This window comes from Alternaria novae-zelandiae (assembly GCF_023758075.1).
Source record: "Alternaria novae-zelandiae strain BMP 2774 chromosome Unknown scaffold_16, whole genome shotgun sequence".
NCBI classification, from domain to species: domain Eukaryota; kingdom Fungi; phylum Ascomycota; class Dothideomycetes; order Pleosporales; family Pleosporaceae; genus Alternaria; species Alternaria novae-zelandiae.
The window spans coordinates 350,532-371,799 of NW_026056976.1; the positions used below are offsets into that span (position 1 = coordinate 350,532).

The 21,268-nt window shown below is 53.4% G+C and overlaps 9 protein-coding genes across 9 annotated transcripts; 5 read left to right on the plus strand and 4 right to left on the minus strand.

The window, feature by feature from the left end:
- Positions 1-1,459: 1,459 nt before the first annotated feature.
- J4E88_007632 (uncharacterized protein) lies at positions 1,460-2,338 on the plus strand (the record flags this gene model as incomplete). The annotated part of the gene is made up of 1 exon (XM_049401249.1): positions 1,460-2,338. The coding sequence occupies one exon, from the start codon at positions 1,460-1,462 to the stop codon at positions 2,336-2,338; it is 879 nt and encodes a 292-aa protein (XP_049252933.1).
- A 982-nt stretch (positions 2,339-3,320) lies between these two features.
- Positions 3,321-4,219, plus strand: J4E88_007633 (uncharacterized protein; the record flags this gene model as incomplete). The annotated part of the gene is made up of 4 exons (XM_049401250.1): positions 3,321-3,327; positions 3,499-3,655; positions 3,710-4,053; positions 4,098-4,219. 4 exons carry the CDS (start codon positions 3,321-3,323, stop codon positions 4,217-4,219), a joined length of 630 nt encoding a protein of 209 aa, XP_049252934.1.
- An 855-nt stretch (positions 4,220-5,074) lies between these two features.
- J4E88_007634 (uncharacterized protein) lies at positions 5,075-6,676 on the minus strand (the record flags this gene model as incomplete). The annotated part of the gene is made up of 2 exons (XM_049401251.1): positions 5,075-6,276; positions 6,334-6,676. The coding sequence occupies 2 exons, from the start codon at positions 6,674-6,676 to the stop codon at positions 5,075-5,077; spliced, it is 1,545 nt and encodes a 514-aa protein (XP_049252935.1).
- Positions 6,677-7,818: 1,142 nt separating this feature from the next.
- Positions 7,819-9,368, minus strand: J4E88_007635 (uncharacterized protein; the record flags this gene model as incomplete). Its single annotated transcript, XM_049401252.1, has 4 exons — positions 7,819-8,324; positions 8,413-9,155; positions 9,204-9,275; positions 9,325-9,368. 4 exons carry the CDS (start codon positions 9,366-9,368, stop codon positions 7,819-7,821), a joined length of 1,365 nt encoding a protein of 454 aa, XP_049252936.1.
- Positions 9,369-11,898: 2,530 nt separating this feature from the next.
- On the plus strand, positions 11,899-12,938 carry J4E88_007636 (uncharacterized protein; the record flags this gene model as incomplete). The annotated part of the gene is made up of 4 exons (XM_049401253.1): positions 11,899-11,990; positions 12,138-12,435; positions 12,495-12,522; positions 12,697-12,938. 4 exons carry the CDS (start codon positions 11,899-11,901, stop codon positions 12,936-12,938), a joined length of 660 nt encoding a protein of 219 aa, XP_049252937.1.
- Positions 12,939-13,127: 189 nt separating this feature from the next.
- On the minus strand, positions 13,128-14,044 carry J4E88_007637 (uncharacterized protein; the record flags this gene model as incomplete). Its single annotated transcript, XM_049401254.1, has 2 exons — positions 13,128-13,698; positions 13,755-14,044. 2 exons carry the CDS (start codon positions 14,042-14,044, stop codon positions 13,128-13,130), a joined length of 861 nt encoding a protein of 286 aa, XP_049252938.1.
- Positions 14,045-16,468: 2,424 nt separating this feature from the next.
- Positions 16,469-17,390, plus strand: J4E88_007638 (uncharacterized protein; the record flags this gene model as incomplete). The annotated part of the gene is made up of 2 exons (XM_049401255.1): positions 16,469-16,637; positions 16,699-17,390. The coding sequence occupies 2 exons, from the start codon at positions 16,469-16,471 to the stop codon at positions 17,388-17,390; spliced, it is 861 nt and encodes a 286-aa protein (XP_049252939.1).
- Positions 17,391-17,443: 53 nt separating this feature from the next.
- On the minus strand, positions 17,444-18,130 carry J4E88_007639 (uncharacterized protein; the record flags this gene model as incomplete). Its single annotated transcript, XM_049401256.1, has 1 exon — positions 17,444-18,130. One exon carries the CDS (start codon positions 18,128-18,130, stop codon positions 17,444-17,446), a length of 687 nt encoding a protein of 228 aa, XP_049252940.1.
- Positions 18,131-19,816: 1,686 nt separating this feature from the next.
- On the plus strand, positions 19,817-21,007 carry J4E88_007640 (uncharacterized protein; the record flags this gene model as incomplete). The annotated part of the gene is made up of 1 exon (XM_049401257.1): positions 19,817-21,007. One exon carries the CDS (start codon positions 19,817-19,819, stop codon positions 21,005-21,007), a length of 1,191 nt encoding a protein of 396 aa, XP_049252941.1.
- Between the last annotated feature and the right edge of the window lie 261 nt (positions 21,008-21,268).

Sequence of the window (21,268 nt, forward strand, 5' to 3'; positions counted from 1 at the left end):
CATCCACGGATAGCTGCTTCGTGGACACACCACATACCGCACAGCAGCGCATTGCACAAGTGATGCTGTCCAAGAACATGTCGTGAGCTGGCTCGAGTGACAACAAAGCTCCTGCACCCTGCGCTTATCTCCTCGATGCGATCCGCCGACAACGAGATGGAGTTGCAGGATATCGATGACGTTGAAGAGTCGCCATTGAGGTGCAGCATGTCGAGCAAGGCGTACTGCTGTCAGTCGTCATCACAACTTCTGATGTCGTTTCAATTTCCACGCCCGTTGCTGTTGTCATGTGTCGCCGTTCGCTCTTGCCGTCTTCGGAGCACGTCTCGCAGCTGCCTCGATTACGTAGGCCAGACAAGCCCAATGACAGCGAGGGTTCGTGCAGTTACCAGGGGCCATGCAGAACATAGTTCCTGTCGTGGAACCCTCCAGCACATCGCTCTTGCCTTGCCACGAACACTTGCATTCTGCCCCCGATACACGAAATCCACGTCGGCTAGTATTCTGGAGGAATGCGCTGCAGGGAGCTCGAAACGACCGTTGCCCGCGTCGCGTCGACGTGTTCAGACGAGAGCTTTTCGATGCTCCAGGTCGGCGGTGCGCGGGCTTGAGAAATAGCTTTTGGCCACCTCACCTTGCCGCATCGGAGACTTTTGTACCTTCAACAAATGCTCTTTCTCTCCTCCCCTGGGCCTCGCAGGGACCGACGCAAGACGATGCTAGCGACAGGTTGATCCCCGCCTCTGGAATGCGATGGCAATGATGTGTAGCTGCTGGAGCGTCTGCAGTGGCGGCACCTCCCAGCTTGGATGGACGTCCACTTGCAACTAGGCGGGAAGCCAAGCACTGCACCAGTCGGGCTATATAACCATCAAGCAGCGTCGAGGTAGGTCTCACGCGAGACCTGTCGTCACTCCTGACCTGTGTACCGGCCCATGATTCAAGCAGCATAGCTTGCGCCGGAACTCCAGGCTGAGCCGAACAAAAACAACCATCTTCTTCCCTCAGCAGCGCCAGCGAGGTAAGCTCCAGAACCGCGCGTAGCATCAATGCGTCAGCACGTGTCCTGTTCACACCACAGCTGGGGGAGGCGTAAACGAGCGGGCGTCGTATACGGCGCTTAGGGGCATGAAACGGTTTGGTGCTGACCGTGCGATAGGCTTCCTTGACGAGTCTCGCGCGGGCGCTTCTCACGATCCCTCATGCAGATCTCTGGCTATTTGACATCCTGCCGAAGTCAGACGTAAGCTGGATCCTTGCTTTTGCCAAAGCGAATGACCATCCGAGCTTGGTCACACAGAGCTAGACAACACTCAACACGATTCGGCATCTTGCCGGAGCTACGGGATCCACCACCTATACATACGCCATCAAAACCACTCGTAGAACAGAGCAGAGCCACGCCGAGCGCTCATCTCCGCCGACCGACCGCGAGCGCATCGAGCGCATCACCGACGATATGCCACCCGCGAGCGACTCCTTCATGCCCCTCAACATTGAAGACGACGTCGTACCAGAATGGCTGGATTCCTTTACTCTGGTTGCGCCCCCAAACACCGATCTATGGAGAAGGCCATCTTCGGGCGACATCTCAACCGCTCCCATGCTCTACACTGCCTTGAGCAATCCCTTCATCGTAGCAGAAGTCACGGTCAAGGGAGACTGGCAGCTTGAATGGGATCAAGGAGGGCTGGTAATATTCGCAGGCGCACCACCGGGACAGACAGCGACGGCATCAACAACCGCAAGGCCGACATTAGAGGTCCCAAATGTTGCAAACATCCGGTTGGACGACAGCGCGACGCCGAGCTCCGCCATCTCTCTCTCGCAAACCTCAAGTAATGAGAATGTTGAAAGCTGCGGCACGACAGCCTCACACAGCCCAACAGACGAGTCAGGACCCAGCCCCCAACTAGAACGTGGGCCGCCACCACCATACGACGCTCCTGCGCCAGCACCCAAGTGGGTGAAAGTCGGGCTTGAGTTCTGCGGCAACGTATGCCACGCTACAGCTGTAGCCGCCAATAGTGAAGGTGCCGATTGGTCTTTGAGTTCGCTTCCTCCGCTTCAACAACGGCTCAAGGAACTGCGCGTCAAGATGGAGCGCATCGGCTACGCGCTGTGGGTGTCGTACGAGGAAGAACCGGGGATTTGGAGGAAATTGAGAGAAGTCACTTGGTTCTTCTGGGGTGTAGAAGACAAGGCCGTACGCGTTGGCGTCTACGCGAGTCGACCTGCAAACTTTGGCATCACCATGTGGGATCACAGACACCGTGTGGGACTCAGCAACGAACAGCGAAATTTATACGTCGAATTTGAAGATCTGGAGATCCACTAACCAGGCACGTCGCCCTGTTTATTTCTGTCGGTCTATCATTGCATGCAGCGGCTGTTCGTGCAGCCCAGGATCACGAGCAGATGCTCTCTTTGCTTCACACATCCCTATCATGTCTACATCTCTAATCGTCTCTTCGACCCCTACTTCGTAATCAGTTTTGAGTTTCGGTTCTATGTACCTATTCGCTTTTCGCCGTTCGCGGCGTTGCCTCGGCGCTTGCCACCATCTTCAGCTCATCGCAGCGTCGCATCCATCTGTGGCGACAATACCTGCACTGCAACTTCTCGCATACATATAGGGCTCATCTTACTGTAATCGCCTCTTTTTCTCACGGATGACAGATCGCGACGAGCGCAGATCTGTAATCCGTTCTCGGGTCTGTCATCACATTCCAGTTTTGCTTGCCATCTAGCATCTATCTATTTACATAATAACACAATTATTTGGTACCCGTTTCTACACGCTCTAACGCAGGGTTCTCATTTCAACCTAGACCTCGCGTAAGAACGTGAGTCGGATGCGCGTTGCATGTGGAATGGTGATGATCGGTACTCATGCGGAGCTGGCGCGTTTGGTATCGCGTCTTCACGCCGCCCCGGTGCCCTTCACAGACGATGTACAAGCAGCACACTGAAGTCCCAACGAATGGGAGGAGTCACAGTCTTGGTTGATTCAAGTACTTGAATGACGGCCCAAACGATGCGTGCAAACGACAAAGCTGGTGTTGAATCTCACAACTTTGAGAGACATGCTACTTCCACGACGAGTACCAGGGACTTACGGATACTATCCATGGCCAATCCCCACTGAGTGTTCACGGAGAATAAACCTAAGTTTTCTGGTCGCTTTGAGGAGCTACCTACTCGATCCTTCCCGGTTGGCTGGTCTTCCACCCAGAACCCCGTACTAGGGAATAACGATGTTGCTTGTCTATATTCTGTTGGGCCTTGTGTATCATGCAGCTTGTGGATACGGCCATACCATGAAGGGTCGTCAGGCAGAGTATACTATGACCAACGACGCTCACGGGAGCTACACCACAGCATCGTTGGTAGAAAGAACGACTTCCTTCCCTACATCATCATCCAATGCAGCCAGCACTCAGATATCTAGCCTTCAGCCATCTCAGTCCGTACTACCGGCCAGTGTGCCCCCCACAGTTGCCTGCTGGGCGACACCGTACTGCGATTCTATCCTCGTGGACTTTGCGCACTGCTACAACATCTCTGGAACGCTGAAAAGTCCCAACGGCGACGATGGACGAAGCGAAGTTTACCAGCGTTGTCTCTGCAACGATCGAGGAACTGTGTACAAAGAGTAAGCGTCCCTCGAACCACCTCCGTCTCCGGCTTCCTCTAACCGAACAAACAGCATCCTCACGAACTACCAAGCGCAAAACACAGACAACGTAACGCAGTGCTACGCATGCATGAAGCAAGCCGGCATCGAAGTAGACAAGAACAGCGAACCCAGCCTACAAATGCGGTACAAGATCCATAATTTCTGCAACACCGCAGTGCCGAACCTATACGATTTACTCGCTCTCTTCCTCGTCTGGCTCAAGTCCACCGACGAGCCCGTAGACAATAACACCGAGCTGGGCAACATACCCTCGATATCTACCTTAGCCGATCGCTTCACAAAGACAGATGTAAATCAAGCTACTACAACGGTAGCCAGCTCGGCTCAGAACACAGAGACGTCATGGCTTGGGAGTACGCTTACTGCTGGATATGCGATACCGACGCAGTACTTACAGCAACTACCGAAGCACTGGCCGTATACAAGCTACGGCGCGGCAAGAAAGGCAGGCCAGACTACCTCGTTCCCGTTGACAGACCCCAATTCGACAAGTCAAACGGTGGCATGGCTGTTCCATGAGATGCTGTGGAATCCACGACCGCTTTTCACTCCGCCGTCAGCGAGAGGAGGGGTGTATGAACCAGGGCTTGCGGACTGGACACCAGTGTTCAGGAACGGTGATGCCCTGACTGCTATCGCTTCTACTTCCGCCGCACCCGTCATCTCAACGACGAGCGTTGAGTCGAGCACTTCGGATCCCACAGCGACGGCAGCATCAGAAGGGACGATGACGCTGGGTACTCCCACGACTTTGACTACGCTGTTTTCATCTACGACGACCGCTGTTCTTACAACGTCCGTCGTCGTGTCCACGTCCATGTTGATAGCCTCCTCTGTTGCGATTCTAACAACAACGACAACAACATCACCGCCAACGTCTTCGTCTCCCCCATCTTCTTCTTCTTCTTCACTTACCTCACAGGCGCTCGTTCCTAATCGTCCAGAGTACACACAATACCCTGTTCTGAGCAAACCACACGATGCGAGAGACGTCACGACTGCGTCATCTCGAAAGGCACTTGTAGATGCCATGGCTGGGCCTAGGCAGGAAACTGGGGACGAGGAGTCAATTGAGCAGTTGTGGGGTGAGATAAGAAGAGTCAAGACAGAGATGAATCGCTGATACTCGATCGCGAGAAGGCAACAGAGGGGAAGATGTAACAAACAAACCAATATAAAGGCTATTCGTGTCATAATTACGTATTAACTATCTGTTCTACTTATGATACCACCTCCCAAAATGAAGGGGTTTTTCTAGACACGCTTTATACCGAAAACGCCAACCCATGCCCCTATATACAAGTCCTGTAATGAGACTCCATGAAGCGTATATACATAATGCCGTCTACTTCTTCTTCTTGGCCTTCGGCTTCACTACCTCTTCACCTCCGCAACAAGGTACGGCCCAATGACGCAAATAGCGGTCCAGACCACCATCGCACTCTCAACTAGAATCGTGTACGGCGTCTTCCAGATAGGCACCTCCTGCAACCTGACGTAAATCGCGTAAAACGCGACATAGAAGAAGTGGTAGACAAGCATCCACGGACGCGTGATCAGTCCCGCAAGCATACCACAGGGTTCACTGACGCTCTTTCCGCCGCGCAGAAAGTACTTGAAACAACCCTTCTTGATCAGCTCGAGGTACTGGTTGTTGGCGGCGAAGAGGCTGTACAGCGCCATGGCCAGAATGTTGATGACGGATGACCCGTCCTTGCGCTTCCAGTGGAAGGTTGACATGGCGGCGAGGACGGCAGAGGTGTCTTCGAGTGTGGGTACGTTGGCGGGGGAAAGCAGGTTGGATAGTAGGACGACGTCGTTGAACGCGACTGTCATGCCGCCGCCGGTCAGGGGATGGCGCATGTTCATTGAATCGCCGAGGAAGATGAGGCCGGCTTGTTTCTGCGTCGTAGGGGGTAGGAAGCTGTTGGGCATGGAGCGCAGTTTACCCGCTTCGATTGCTTTGCGGAAGGCGGGCTGGACACATGTGGGGAGTTGGGGCAGCGCCACATTGAGCATGTGGTTCTTGACACCCCCGTTCTTGGGGCTCGCCGAAGGCAGGTCCGCGGGTATGTCGACAAGAATGCGCGTCTCGTGTGTGCCGATTTGGTAGATGAGGATGGGGGGTGCGTCGGCGAGGATGACGTGGCCGTGGTTGGGCATGGGCAGCTCGGCGTCGATCATCTCGAGGCCCCAGAATTTACTGCGCACTTCGGGTTGGTTGGGGATGTATTCTTTGCGGAACTTGGAGGCGTAGCCGTCGGCTACGAGGGTCACGGCGCCAAAGTAGTAGTCTTGCTCCCCGGCGGTTTGACATGATACGCCGACGACTTGGCCGGTGTAGTCGCTCTTGACGACGGATGTGACGGTGGTCTCGACGACGGTGACGTTGGGTGTGGACTGGGCCTTTGCTCGCAGCTTGGAGATGAAGCGGCCGTGGTGGAAGGAGCGTCCTTCGGGTGCTCTCGAGGGCCCGGAGGTGATGAGGTTGTCGGGGTAGGGAATGTGGACCTCCTCTTTGCCGTAGAAGATCTGGTAGCCGTGGCAGGGTATCGCATCGATGTCGTCGAGGCAATCTGGGGCTTGCTGTCAGCGTTTCACCCTAGACGTGTGCTAGGAATGATTCAACGTACCCCTCATGCCCAGCTTCTCCAGAGCATTGACACCACCGGGCTGTAGCAGCTCTCCTACAATCCTGTCCGGCTCCTTCAAGCTCTTCTCCAGCAGTATGACGCTTCGGCCCTGCTTGCCGAATGCGACAGCAGCTGCGCACCCCACGATGCCCGCGCCGATGATGACGACATCGGCTTCATGGTGCACGCGCCGCCTCTCTTCGCGGGAATCGCATGTGTGTGTGGGTTCGATGGTAGGGACGGATTGGGTCGATGTGCCTCTGTGTCGCAGCTGGGGGGACGGCGAGGCAGAAACTCCAGGCGGGAGCTCCGCAAGCTTGGAACCGGAGTACATTGTGAGCATGGTTGCGGTTGCTGGGATCTGTTGAAAGACCCTGTTGAGTAAAAGGTAAAGCTGATTGCGCAGAGGAAGGTGCGTTCCAAACTCAGTGGGGCGGGTGAGGCGCCGCGATAAATACTGGGCGATGTGCAGCGTGGAGAAGGAGCGTGTGTGTGTGGAGAGTCAATCAGCCTCGTCGAAACGTCACACGGGCGGCGCGAGGGTAGAAATAAACTTCGCGGAACGTCAGGTCTCGTGCAGATCAAGGGTCCGGCATGCAACCGCGTCGTCGTGAGAACGAATCCGAGTGGCGACCTCACGATCTTAAGCCGCGAGATTGATTGCAGGGATCGCGCTCACCGCCATGGCCCTTTCTGCCAGGGGTATCACTCCCGCCTGGGCGATGTGGTGTGAAGATCATCTCATCTTGTCGGAATCCGATCTTGCTCGGCTTTTCCTCGAACCATGTCTGGCCCTCGGGCGGGTCTTCGGTCTCCGGAAGGTGTATGTGTTGTTCGTGAAGGGCGATTGTAGGGTGGGTCGGCAAAGACATGCACCTGCATAGCATTCACGCGTTGGCTACCAGGCACCCGCATCAAACTTAGAATCGTCGCAGGCACACCACAGCGACAAGTAGTCGATGCAAATCTCCTCTCTATGTGGTATATACGTTTCGCACAAACTCTATACATTGAGAATCCAGAAAGCAACTCTGCCGAGCTGAGTATATTCAAAGCGCTGCACAAATGGCGCCGCGTACGCTACGGTAGTTAATAGAAATTACAAATAAAGCCAGTACATGGTGTGATGTAGGTATATAGTGATAATGAAGCAAGCATGCGTCTCGTCGTGGTGAACCTTCCGCCTTTTTGCCTTTGCCCACCCAAGTCCGATTAATCCCCGGATCGTGCAAGCCATTGTGTCGTCAATGTGTGCCAGATAATCCGCCCAAACGAAGAAAATTTAGGAACGAAGAGCCCCAAAGAATGTGCCAGTACGCCTTCAAGGCCCAAGGAAACGTCTCGCCAATAAGGGGCCTCCGCAATGCGTAAGAATTGGAAGGGACGACCGGTGGAAGTTGTATGTACATATGTACGAATATACACAAGATCATGAGTACGTCTTGATGTGTTGCTGAAGCTTGGCGGTATTGCTATCCAAGGCGTCTAGAAGGCAGAGCCGGGGCGCTGGCTCGAGGGGGGGAACATCGGCGATGCCATCGGGGTATCGACTTCCATGATGGTGGATTGCCGGTCAGCGAATTGTGTCTTGCCGTCGGAAGGCTGGGCTGGGCCAAGGTGCGAGTTGCGGTAGTATGCCTCGTAAAACTCGCTGAGTCGAGCATCCTGCCCCTGTTGACCCGGTGCAAGCAGGTTGCTTGACTGGGGACGGCGCTCCGTCTCGTCGTCAGTAGACGCAAGGATCGATGTGTGGCCGGATTCGACTGTTGAGGCGGCAGAGGCTGAACGGCCCGCCTTTTGCTTTTGCAAAACCTGAGTATGCGAGTCCTTCTTTTGCGCTGCCTCCTGATATGCTTGGTATGCTTGGAAAGTGCTTAGCCGGTTGCCACTGCTGTAGATGCTGCTCGCGTCGCTTCCGTCTCGTTCATGGTGTGGCGAGTAAGTTCGTGCCTGTAGTTGGGGTTGGAGAGCGGGTGACGAAGGTTCAGAGTCTTGGAAGAAAGTTAGGGATGGCCCGATATATATCTACTAAATGCTAAAAGTACAACAGACAACGCACCAGGAAATCGCGTTACCTACTCGGCTCGTGGACCTGCACGCGAGGGTAGTCGTACTCGGGCGATGGAGAGCGGGACTCCTTCCGCAAAGCATGGCCAGGGATAGATGGCAACTTGGCTGTGGGTGGGTTGTGGGGCGAAAGCGGTGTTGGTGATTGACCAGGCGAGTTGTGGTAGGATCCTTGCTGTGACTTGATGGCATTCGCATCTCCGGAGTGGTGCGATACCATGAGAGCTGGCGCGTATTGCTGACGGTTCAAATCGGCTGGTGACATGGACCGGGGAGATGTGAAACCGTCGCTGTCGCTGTCGGAGCCACCAAAGTCAGGAGAGGTGGTACTACGCGGGTGACCGGGCGAAGGAGGAACTTGAAGAGACATGTCGACAGCGCCGTTGTGGTTGCGTCTTCCACTGAGCTCGGCCTCAGATGGGCGGAGCTTCATGGTAGGCGGCGAAGCTCGTCGTGTGGATGGTTCTTTGGTGGCGTTGAGGTTCAGGCTGAGCATGCTGTTGTTGTTGGACTGTCCCTTCATGAGCGGCGAGTTGACGCTTCCTCCGACCAAGGTGCTGGTGCTCATTGTTGGATTATCGCCCATGACAGATCCTGCTCTTGAGGTGGGTCGCGACTGGGCGACTCCGGCGTAGAATCCGGCCTCGATGGCGCGGATACCAAACAGATCACCCTCATCCTTCTCGCGTTGGTTCAGTTCAACAGTGTCCTCCTTGGGTCCAGCCTCTAGCTCGGTTTGCTTCGCGTTCTTCAACCTTGCTATCGTTAGTTCACGTCAAGATGGTGTCAATATTGATACTTACTTCTGACGGTTGTATAACACCTTGATGAATCCACCGAGGATAGTAATGACCAACAGTGACAAGAAGACAACACTGTGCAGTGTCAGTCGTTGCAACACTCTGTATCTTTCTAACAACTCACATGTACTTGTATGCCAACTGCAAGTCGCCAAACCAGTTCGACATTATGATTAATATTTCGCGGTGGCGGACAGTGCTCTTGAATTATGAATGTGTTTTGCTGATATCCTCGTAGGCGGTACACTGGATGTATAGGCTAAACCGATTACTGTCGATCCAAGTAGTGTCTATCGTTGCGTAGGTAGCGAAATGAGTGTCGGGTAAAAGCCGTGGGAATCCAAATACGGAAGGCGCAGTGCAGGACGATGCTCGGAACGAAAGGACGTGTATACAAGATACACAAGAAAGAGTGACTGGGGTTGCAAGTCCTTGGAAGAGCGAGGCAAAGACGAGCAGAGCTACGGGGGATAAAGAGTAAAAGAGCGTAGCCTCAGAGGCGCGCGCTGACTGCTTCAGTAGTTTGGCGCTATCTACACGACGTCGGCACGCATGGTTGAGATCTAAAAGCGGAGGCGACAGCCTAGGTCCTCATGCCCGCTCGTGAAGCGAGCGTCGAGGCCAATCAAAGCAAGCACGGTGCCCTAAACGGAAAGCGATTCAGGTGCGCTAACGGAGTTAGTTGAGGGTTTGTTTGAAGGCGTTGTGACCCGGCATGTCCATGCAGAGCCAGCCCTGCCCTCGTGTCAGTGCCCTCCGAAGATTCGGAAAAGCTCTTAAGCTCTTGTTCGATGTCAGTCTGGGCGCTCGTACAGCGTAATGACGAGTCTCTCCACTGGCATTGATCCATCCGGTGGTGTTCTGTGTGCAAAGTAGAGGGCGTGGCGCTGATGATGCCATGGCAATAGGAGCGGCAGTGACGGCAACCGAGCAGTCAGAGCCTGTGATGGCACAGCTGTGGCGCATCAGGCGTGGAGCCATGTCGTGTTGACGGTTCATCTAAGCATGATTCGCTTCTCGTCCCGTCGTGCCCCTGACGGCGAGTTGGGACAGCGAGAGGAACAGGCATGGCGGCTGTTCAGGCGGCCTATTCGGTCCCACTTGGATGAGCTTGGCAGGGGAACAGGACTCCAAGTTGGACCTGGCGCCTGCGGAACTGGCCACTGCAGATGCTTTTTTCAGCACAATGTGCCCGACACCCACGCAGGGCATCCTTTTCTCGCGTTCTCGCCATGCGATGCCCATCTCCCGGAGTGCCTCCGCTTACTGCAATCTCCCGGGAGCTCGGCAACAACTGTAGCATCGATTATCGATCTCGAACCTCCACTTCGAGTCGATCAGCATGTTCTGTGTAACGGTCACAGTCAAGACCTCAAACACCAAGGCGCGTGTTAAGAACGCAAGCGATGCAGCAGGTGCAGGGCGCAGCTGCAGTCGATCGCACGCTTGCGCTGAAAGATGCGTGACAGGAGTAAGACCTGTCGCACCAGGATGCAATGGGCCAATATCCGTTGAAACGAAACGTTGGCTATCCGCTTCTGACTCCTCCAGCGGCGCGGTAGCTTCTGTCACGACCGATGCATGCAGAGGAACAGAACCCTGTCCCGCGGTGTATAGCGAGTACGATGTGCCTTAGCACGCGGTTGCCGACTTCCGGACAGCGCGCTGCCTTCGGCTTCCGATGGCAGTAGACAACGACCAACAAATAGAGCACATGCATGAGAACGAGCAGACTGACAATGCCGTCATTCTCCGGCGTCAGAGGAATGAGATGCCCTTAGCATTGCCTGGAAATACGGCGACCGTTGGCGGAAAGAGGGTCAGGCATTAGCTTGGCGGGACCTGGAGTTGAGCGGTTCCACTATTGCCAGTCCACCTCGTACTTTTTTTTCGCGCCGGCGGCGCCGCCTATGCCTATAGTATCAGCTTCAGGGACAAAACCTCATCTCACCCTGTTATGCGAAAAGGAGTAGGATGCCAAGTTGGGAATTGCATCCTCTGCACATGTCGCCAGTGGGTTCGACATGACCAATCGTGGGTGCCTGGCAAACGCTCCGTCGCGCTATCGATTGTAACTTTCAGTCCGGGGCGCCATCACTCGGACAGCCAAGTGTGGTGGTGTCATAGAGAACTTAGGTCCCACGGACGGGACGTAGGTCATCACCCAAGGTTCCGCTCCGTCTTGTTGTAAACAGTGCCAAGAGCCTACACTTGCCTCTGTCCCCTGAACCGCACGATGACTTCTTTTGCGTCGCGTGTCCTCAGTGTTGAGGCCTGGAAAATGCGCCTCCAATGTGACCCCAGAATCGCCCGAGCGCCGAGTTACGGCTCGTGTATGTAACGAGGCAGAGAGATTGTCTACTCCGATACCTCAATCTCAACGCCCACTGGCCGCGCATTATCTTCGCGGAGAACGTCCAATAGACCGTTATGAAGGAAGTCACAGGCACAGCATCTCAAGCAAGCTTACGGCGTATGACAATCATTTTCAAATGGTAGGAGCGACTCAAATCTTGGGGATGTCATGCGCACAGCTATTGAGTATTCGAGGTGGGAGGTCTTGGCAGCTCGCGATGTATGGCGTCATACGCACCCTGTCTAGTGGCTACCCTTGTCAAGGGCGCCCCTCACACACTTTCCATCCTACTTAGCACGAGTCCGCCGGCTAAGTTGGATTGCACAACAACCTACAGCTACAATGGTCTCGTCCCTTCAGACTTCTGATAATTCCAAAGTCGTCAAGACTGAGCCACTTGACAACAAAGACGCCAAGTGGGCGACACTCAAAAAGTAAGTATTCGGCTATTTTGGACGCCTCAAACCATTCTCAAATAGCACCAATACATCTCAGTCTATGGCATTCACAACGAAATCACGCCAGGGCCTCGCCGGATCTCTGCATCACCCATTAGCCAACACTTTGCTGACAATTTCTAGAATCACCTACACTGACCCAAAAGGTGTTGAGCGCACATGGGAATCCGGAGAACGTCTCACCCGACCACCGGGATCCGATATCGACGGCGTAGGCGTTGCAGCCATCCTCCAGGACCCAGCGAAACCCAATGATGAGCCTCGGATTCTGCTGCAAAAGCAATGGCGTGCGCCCGTTGATGCGACCGTCATAGAAGTTCCGGCTGGCTTGATGGATCCGAATGAGACTGCAGAGTCCTGCGCCATCCGTGAGCTCAAGGAGGAAACGGGCTATGTTGGAGAGCTCGTCCCAGATAAGACCGTAAGAAATCCTATCATCTACCATGCAAGCATACGCTGATAACATGTCTCCCATTCTAGTTTCGGGTTACTCCAATCATGTTTAATGGTAAGTAGTGCTCGGAAATGGCGCTTGCGACGTCATCAGTATGCCGCTCCTGAATCTTTTCTTTTGCATCCGGAAAGCTTCTGCGTGATGATGCCACACAGGCAACGGCCGTGCACATTCGACATACAAGCGCTACGCATACATTTCATCATACGCACACTAATCTCCATCCAGATCCAGGGTTCTGCAACACCAACCTCAGGATGATTCACGTCACAGTGGACATGTCTCGCCCGGAGAACCAGAACCCACAGCCGGAGCTTGAAGAGAACGAGTTCATCGAAACCTTCTCCGTCCCGCTGAAAGATCTATGGGATGAATGTATCAAATTCGCGGAACAAGGATACGTTATTGACGCAAGAGTCGGCTCGCTTGCGGAGGGCATAGAATTCGCTAAGAGATGGAAGTTGGCATGACTAGCCGACAAGCCTGCGAGGCACTCCCGTTTATGACGTACCAATTCTTATGGATGTTTACCCATAAATGAGCCTCTCCATAGACATCTATCAAAAGTCTGCTAGACTGCTACAGAATCTGCCGCGTATTCCTCGTGTACCAAAATGTTCTCACCACATAGGCCACAGACGACATCTGTCGAAACCCCATCAATCAAAATCAGTGTTGGTTGCAGCACCCTCCCACTCGTCCAACAGCTTCAAGGTGCTCTCGCACTTCTCCCTAATCACTTGATGCGCATCTTCTCCTAATACCAGTCTTATCGGTATATCCTTTCCTTCAGCACACCCGCTCATAGTCAACACATCGACTATAACCCGACAAGCTTTCGCAGTATCTCCTCTCTGTGTGCCATGTTTCCCTTCCAGCCATTTCCTCAGCTCTCCCACGTCGCCATCCTCATACACATCGATATGCTTCTCGCTCTGCACTTGCACTCCCTCTGCAAGAACAGCGGTACGATAGTAGCCTGGCTCAACGACGGTAACAGAGATACCAAGGGGAGCGAGCTCTGCGCGCAGTCCTTCCGTGATACCCGATACAGCCCATTTCGTTCCCGCGTATAGAGCGTAGCCCGCACCGCCCTGCCAAGATACCACCGATCCAAAGTTTGATATGGTGCGATGGCCAGATGTGGCACGTAGATGGGGTAGAAAGGCTTTGACGACGTTGAGGGTACCGAGCACGTTCGTAGTAAAGATTTTGAGATCTTGTTCCGGGCTGCATGTCGTCAGTAGGTCTACTAGCCTGGATGTCAAGCTCGACGAGACACGTACGAGGTTTCTTCTACAGCGCCTACGAGCACGTAGCCTGCAACATTGGCAAGATGGGTGATGTATCCGTATTTGTCGTTGGCTTCTTTTGCTACCCTCTCAAGCTCTTCCAGCGGGGATGTGACATCCAAAACCACTGTATCGGCGCCTGCGTTTTTGAGTTCGGCGATGCGCGAGAGACTCCTAGCGCTGGCAATGACCTTGTGGCCTCTCGCCAGGGCTTCGAGGGCCAAGCATTTACCGAAGCCGCTTGAAGCTGCTGTGATGAACCAGACTGGGGTTGGAACGCTCATGTTGGAGTAATTCGCTCTTGCGACAGTGTAGAAAGAACTGGGCGAGAGGCGTCAAAGTGAATGAGGAGTACGCTGTTCAGTGCAGGTTCGACGGACGGCCTTTAAACAGCCTCATGGTTCGGCAGCCCCTGCACATGAAAGCTGTCATCGGTAAGAGCGATGCAACATTCTCGTTCGTGATTACGCATCATGCCCGCGGAGCGCCATCATCCATAGAACAGCCTTCCATGTGCCCACCAAGCGGTTCATTGAATGCTTGCAGGCGGTTGGGTAGAGTTCGCGTGGGTGCTTGCCTTGCATATGCACAGCTGACGGAAGCAAACGGAATACCAATTTAGGAAGCTGGCGAGCCGAACAAGTAAGAGGAAAAACGTTTTGGGCACGATTGGTCGGCTTATATAACGGTGGCGTGCACCCCTGTACCCGTGCAGCCTTGCAATGAACACGGATCTATCCTAAGGATGAATCTGACAACGCCGCTCGTGGATGCGATAGCCAGGTTTCCCATGGAGAGCCCAGATACCCTTCGATTAGGGTAAAGATATAACGTCCAGCATTGCCGACTTGCCATAAATGTCTGCCGAAGTGTAGTAAGATGGCGTAGTAAGCAAGCACTACCAAGGCTACAGGCTGCTTCGCATCCAAGAGTCTGTTGAATCTTGGGGGAACCAGCATGGTCCACTCGCAGATCATTTGATACCGACTGATTGGCGAATCCTCGTCGCTTTGCACGGCATCGAGCCCGACTTGAAGGTAGCGCACTGCAGTTCGGCATGCGTGCTTTTCCTCTTGGCTCAAGTCGTCAGTGTGGTCGATGAGGTTGCTAATAGACGAACAATCATCGCCCTTTGGGAGCTGAGAAGTGAAGGTCCTACTCAATGAAAGTATCGGTTCGAGCTCCGACTTCATGAGTAGCGGCCACGCGGATGTAGCAATGGTATAGATACCTCTGTGCATATCTATACACTGCACGTAGTGTGTGATGAAACCGTCGATACCGGTCGAAGGACGTAACGCAAGGGTGTCCGCCAGTAGGTGCTGACCCAGCATTGAAGAGAAAAGCAGTATCGGTACACAATTGGATTGGTCCACATCTACTCTGGCAGAATTGAATAGCGAAACAGCGCGTGTCTGTAGAGCCACGGATTGGTGACGAAAGTAGGCTGAGCGTTCTGGATTGACATGTGCCAGATGGCAGGCGGAAAAGGCGAGGATCTGGTGCATGAGGTATGACGCCTGCAGAGCAGTCTCGAAACCGAGAGCGATACCAGAACGATGGAACTTCTCAAAGCCGACGGCAAAATTGTACATTTCTTCGTTCAGCATAGCGTGCAGGAGGAGCTCCATGTGACCGACATTGACGTGATCTTCGTGGTACGTTTGGCTACCATTTGTCGATGGAGTATCTGCTGTGCGACCGTCACAGAGCGCAGAACTTGTCGGAGAGTTATTGTTGGGTGTAACTGAAGCATTGAAGTCAAACTGATACCCTGGGCTTACGGATCGAGGGTGTGCATCTGGGGCTGAGTTGGATGTGAAGCTGCACGCGCGCTCTGAAACAGTGCATAGCCGACATCGAGGGCGGTTTTCGTCGCACTAACAAGTATCGGGTTACCAATAGCTTCAAGAGAGCTTTGGATCTAAAGCTCACCTTAATATGCCGTCGTTTGCTATACGGAAGTGTCAGTCAAATGAGAGGAGAGGAAGGACATTGTAAGACCAGGGTAAAAGGACGCACCACTCCAGGCACCCGCCTTTGGACTTCCTGTGACTGCGCCGAAGCATGTTGGCTCCATGACTGTGAGTGATCAGGTAACACGCGTATTACATACGTGCAGACATCAGAAGCATGGACGAGCAACGGCGCTTGGCGGAGAAGAGGGGCCTGATCTCTCGGGTAAGGCCTCCTGACTAGCGCCATCCTTCGCTGACGTAACACGCGTGTAAACCTGTTTGGGTCAAGCGCCAGCCCTCTTCTCATCCATTCCACCAACCCATCGATGATACCCTGCGCTTCAACGAACTGTTTTAGTCCATTCTCAGTACAACAAAGACTTGCACGGACATTAAGACAGCAGCAACTCGCAAGCTCTACTCATTTCGGTCGGCCACTTCCTTCCATGCAATGTGGCTATACATCGATCGCTGCACAGTTTTGCCCTGTGGGTATCTGAGCGTCATGGCTAGCAGAAGGCAGGCTCTTGGCGCTTCGTAAGGCAGGAGCAAGACAACATGCGGGTGATCTTCTGGGTGCACGTAAAATCTCCCTACAAGTAGTCTTCCACTGTTTTGCTTGTACTGCTTTCGTACTCACAATCCCTCTTCCATTTCAAAACAAACTTCGGGTTGCCTGTCTCTGCAGTGCCATCGTTTGAAGCATTCTTTTACTACCTTTGCACGCTCTTGCTCGATACCTCGCTGAGAATGCCGGCGCTTGAAACCTACAAAGGCGCCTACCTTTGGAAATACGTGCCCAACTTTGCAGCAGCCATTACGTTTGGGATTCTTTTCCTCGTTTTGACTCTAGCACATACCTATAAAGCGTACAAACATCGGACATGGTACGCTATACCATTCATTACCGGTGGCTTCTGTACGTATTCCTTGACTCTGGTCTGACTGGCATGCGTACGTTGGTAGACTGACATATCCAGCTGAGCCCATGGGTTATGCGTGTCGCGCAATAGCAACCCATCATACAGGCGCTTTAGTCCCCTTCCTTCTACAAGCGATCTTCCTCCTCCTTCCACCGTGTCTATTTGCAGGCACACTGTACATGGTTTACTCGCGCGTAGTACGAGCCACGCATGGCGAACGCTTCTCTTATGTGTCACCTCGATGGTGCACTCGAATCTTCATCGCAGGCGACCTTCTTTGTCTCAACATCCAATCAACTGGGGCGGGGTTCCTTCCCAAGCCGAAATTGGTAAACGCTGGAAACGGTGTTATCGTCACAGGCTTGGGTCTACAAGTCCTCATCTTTGCCGGATTCATGTGGTGCTGCGTTCTTTTCCACCGCAAGTTCTCACTCCACCTCCGCAACACTGGCCAAACTGTCGATGTACCTTGGGAAAGTGTGCTCTGGATGCTATACGGGACTTCTGTTCTCATCTCAATACGAAACATCTTCCGCCTAGTCGAATTCATCGCTGGACACGACGGCTACCTAAACTCGAACGAGTGGCCAGTATACGTATTCGATGGCGTCTTGATGCTCCTCGTTATGATCAGCTTTTACATTTGGTACCCGCCACAGCTACAGCTCGAGGAAATTGGTTCAGAGAGTATGATTGAGCTCACGAGCGAAGACAACAATGTGCCACAGAATGAGCCGGCCAGGAAGTAGCTTGGATGTTGCGATACCAACACTCGACCAACTTGTAGCCATACTGTAGCCCTTTATACTACAGTCTCTTTCAGATCAAACATGACGGGTCTCGTCTCCGCAAACTCCTTCCTCTGATCCAATTCCTCAAACCACTTCGCCAGCACCTCGTACTTGCTTTTCCAACCAGGGCTCATGCTTCCGAAATCGATAAACCCTACAGTACAAACGACCGCAATATCGGCAATCGTCATCTCGTCACCAACGAGATAGGCCTTCTCTTGCTCTCTTATACTCCGAACCATCTCGTCGAAAGCCTGCATTGCGCCACTGATCTTCCGCTTCTGTCGATCGAGCCAAAGCTGCGACTGCTTGTCTTTCTCTCGGCGAGCTTCAAACCGGGCTATCACGATGGCGTCCATGCAACCCACGCTCAAGACAACGATTTGTCGGATTTGTAGATCCAAGTCCATGTCGCCGGTGATTAGCTTCGGGCCTCTGTCTGCATACTTGCGCACAATGTATTCTTGGATGTGCGCGCTATCGTAGACTGGCGGTCGGCCGTCAGGGAGAAGCAAGATGGGCAGTTTCTCCAATGGGTTGTATTTGGGTGTTTCTGTTGCGCTTTGCCATGGTATCTCATTCCTGAGCTCGAAGGATATGCCTTTTAGAGTGAGCGCGATGCGGTTCATGCGTGCGAATGGCGATGGTGTTGCTGATATGAGGGTCAGTGGCGACATTTCTGCGGTGGAGCTGGACATCGTCGCTGGGCTTAATTTCGTATTCTAATGTCTTCAAAGGTTGCAGAGCATGCAGACTGATGTTGATGTATGAGCGCGGACTGCGGGGACGTGATGGGGTATGGATAATGTACTTGTCTAGGCGGAGATAAGCCCGCATCTCTACGTCATTGCTTCGCAGTGATATTTGAAATAGTTCAGTTCCTGTTGTCCGAAGGATCGTCGTTCGTGAACATGATGACAGTTGTCTGCAAGGACTTCAGCTTACCCATTGGTCAACCGCTTTACAACCTTCATGCCCCATCCCGTTATCCCCCCTTCACCGTCTCTCCTACTATCTCCAATATCTCTCGCATCCATACGCCTGGCTCTCTGCACACTATCCACCAGGGCTCTAATAACATCTTCTACCTCCCCGCGCTCATTGGAACTAATCTCGAAATGCCGGAAACCCTGACTTGCAGCCCATTGTTCCGCCATGTCTTTTTTCACCTGCCTCTTTGATGCGTTCTCATCGACCACGTCCCTCTTGTTTCCCACTACTACACAACCGAATCTCTTCTTTACTCCTTGCATCCTCCCTTCCGTTCCGTCTTTGGTGAATATGGTGTTGCGACAGTGGTAGATGTGTGGATATGTATGTCCGGTGAGTTCATCCCAAGACCACTGGGCAGTGATGTCGTATACCAGAACGACGCCATCAGCACTCCCAATGTATTCATTCAATACACGACGATATGAGGGAGATATGGAGCCCTGGAGATCTATATCCATAAAAGAAAAGCTCCAGCTGTCATCACCATGCGAGATGGTCCTTGAAAGTAGTTCGGAGTCGACAGCGCTGTGGCGAATGAAATGTTTCCCTTCGAGGAACTAGAGCCAGTGTCAATAATGATGCTACTGGAGGAGAAACAGCAGTGGGTAATGTCGACAGGACGGTCGCATACCATGTCAATGAAACATGTTTTGCCTGATTGCTCCTCACCTAAGACGACCACCTTGAGCGGGTTTGGTTCTTTGGAAAACAACATGATGAGGCCTGAAGCAAAAAAGGAACATGCGATGTTGCCCAGGTGGGTCGGACTGATATCGCGCTGATTGTCAAGGCGTGAATCCTTCGCGACTGCCTGGTCAGGTAGCGCTAAGCTTCGAAAGGATACAAGCGGCACGTATGCCCAGGACCACGGCGCACCACCTGCATCGAAATGGGCGCGCTTTCAACGCAGCGACTGCTCTATTTCACTGCCTAGATGCTTTGCCACGAAATAGGATGCAGACACGCGTGGATTACACGTGTGTAGCTAAAGTAGCGGCCCACGCTCCCGCCAAGTCCGCGTGCCGGCAGTCCGGGATCGACGCTGGGGTCCGCCAGCAAGGCTAGATGGGCTCGACAAACGCGAAACAGCAGCGGCGTTCTTATGGAGGCTCCTCGCCCGCCTGATCATGCCTCGATGACTTCCTGGCACCCTCTACTGTATAATTGCCCCGACCCTGCCTCTAGAATTCTCGACCGCCACGACAGGAAGGACCTGCGCAAGAAACACCAAGCGCAAATGACCGCTCGGCCATAATAAAAAGGACTGGCATAACGCTGTCACTGCTTTCGCATTCTACGTCGTCGTATACAGTGCCTGTTTTCCTCGCTGTGAAGACTATCTTGAGACACGACGGCAGTGCGAGATTTTCCCCTTCGACCAAAACATCGCGATGACGTCGTACCGTGATCACCCCTATGCGCATGCGCAAAACCGCCCGCGACCCCTCATCGAGCAGATACCAGACTACCGCGACGACCTTGACGTATCCGACGAAGAAGAAGGCTTCTACGCACGCGACGACGATTTCCTGATTCCGCCAAAGTTCCAGGCGGCCATCGCACGCACAACCGACCGAATCCCCCGGAGGATAAAGCGCCACAGTGTCACGTATCTCGTCATCGCGGTTCTCTTTTTGATAAGTTGGTGGACGTACTTTGGGCCTAGACACACAGCATACAGAACGGAGTTGCATCTCATGGACAACGCACCAACGATGAGCTACGGCAGCAATGTCCGGCCAGAGTTCAAGGGCATGATCCAGGTCAGCGACATGGACGAGCAGCATCTGCCTAAGAAGCACAGCAGACTCGTCTTCGTCGGCGATGTCCATGGCTGCAGAAAGGAACTGGAGCATCTCCTCAAGAAGATCGACTTCAACCACAAGCACGACCACCTCGTCATGACCGGCGACATGATAGCCAAGGGCCCAGACTCGCCAGGCGTCATCAAGCTCGCCCAAAAGATCGGCGCTTCCTGCGTGCGCGGAAACTGGGAAGACAAGCTCCTGCTCTCCATCGCCGACGCGCAAGATCGTCACGTCCTCAAATTCACCCCTGACGACTCCCCCGACGCAAACATCGACTTTGTAGACGAAGTCAGCCAATCGCACGGCGACTACAAGCTGCGCAAGCTAGCGAAACAATTCACCAAAAAAGAAATCGAATACCTCCGACAATGCCCCGTCATCCTTCGCGTCGGCACCGTCCCGACATTAGGCACTCTCGTAACCGTACACGCCGGCCTCGTCCCCGACACCCCGCTCGAACACCAAGACCCCTTCCACGTTATGAACATGCGGACTATCGATCTTAAGACGAGAATACCGAGTAGCAAACATGCGGGCACGCCTTGGGAGAAGTTCTGGAATCATCGCCAGGAGAAGCTGAAGCATGAGGATAGGGCGACGGTGGTATACGGACACAACAGAAAGAAGGGTCTCAATATACATGAGTATTCTTATGGTCTGGATACGGGGTGTGTTAGTGGGGGCAAGCTGACGGCGCTTGTTGTTGATGGAGACGGCAAGACGGAGTTGGTGCATGTCAAATGCGGCAAGGAGGGCGGGTATGCTAGTGATTAAGGGACCATGGTCTCTAGGATTGGATATCTGGGCGTTTGGGAACTATAGAACATTGATTGGGCATTTTGGGAGTTGGTGTCGGATGCACCGTTGCCTATACATACTTCTGTCGGCTTAGCGTTAGCATAGCATTGTTGTAATACCACGTTAGCTTCTTGTATTTTCTCGATAAAGTCTTACGAAGCATCAGAGTCACGGGTTGAAGAACACTCAAAGCAGCCGAGTAGATTGGTACATGCATCATACGATTCACTGCGAATG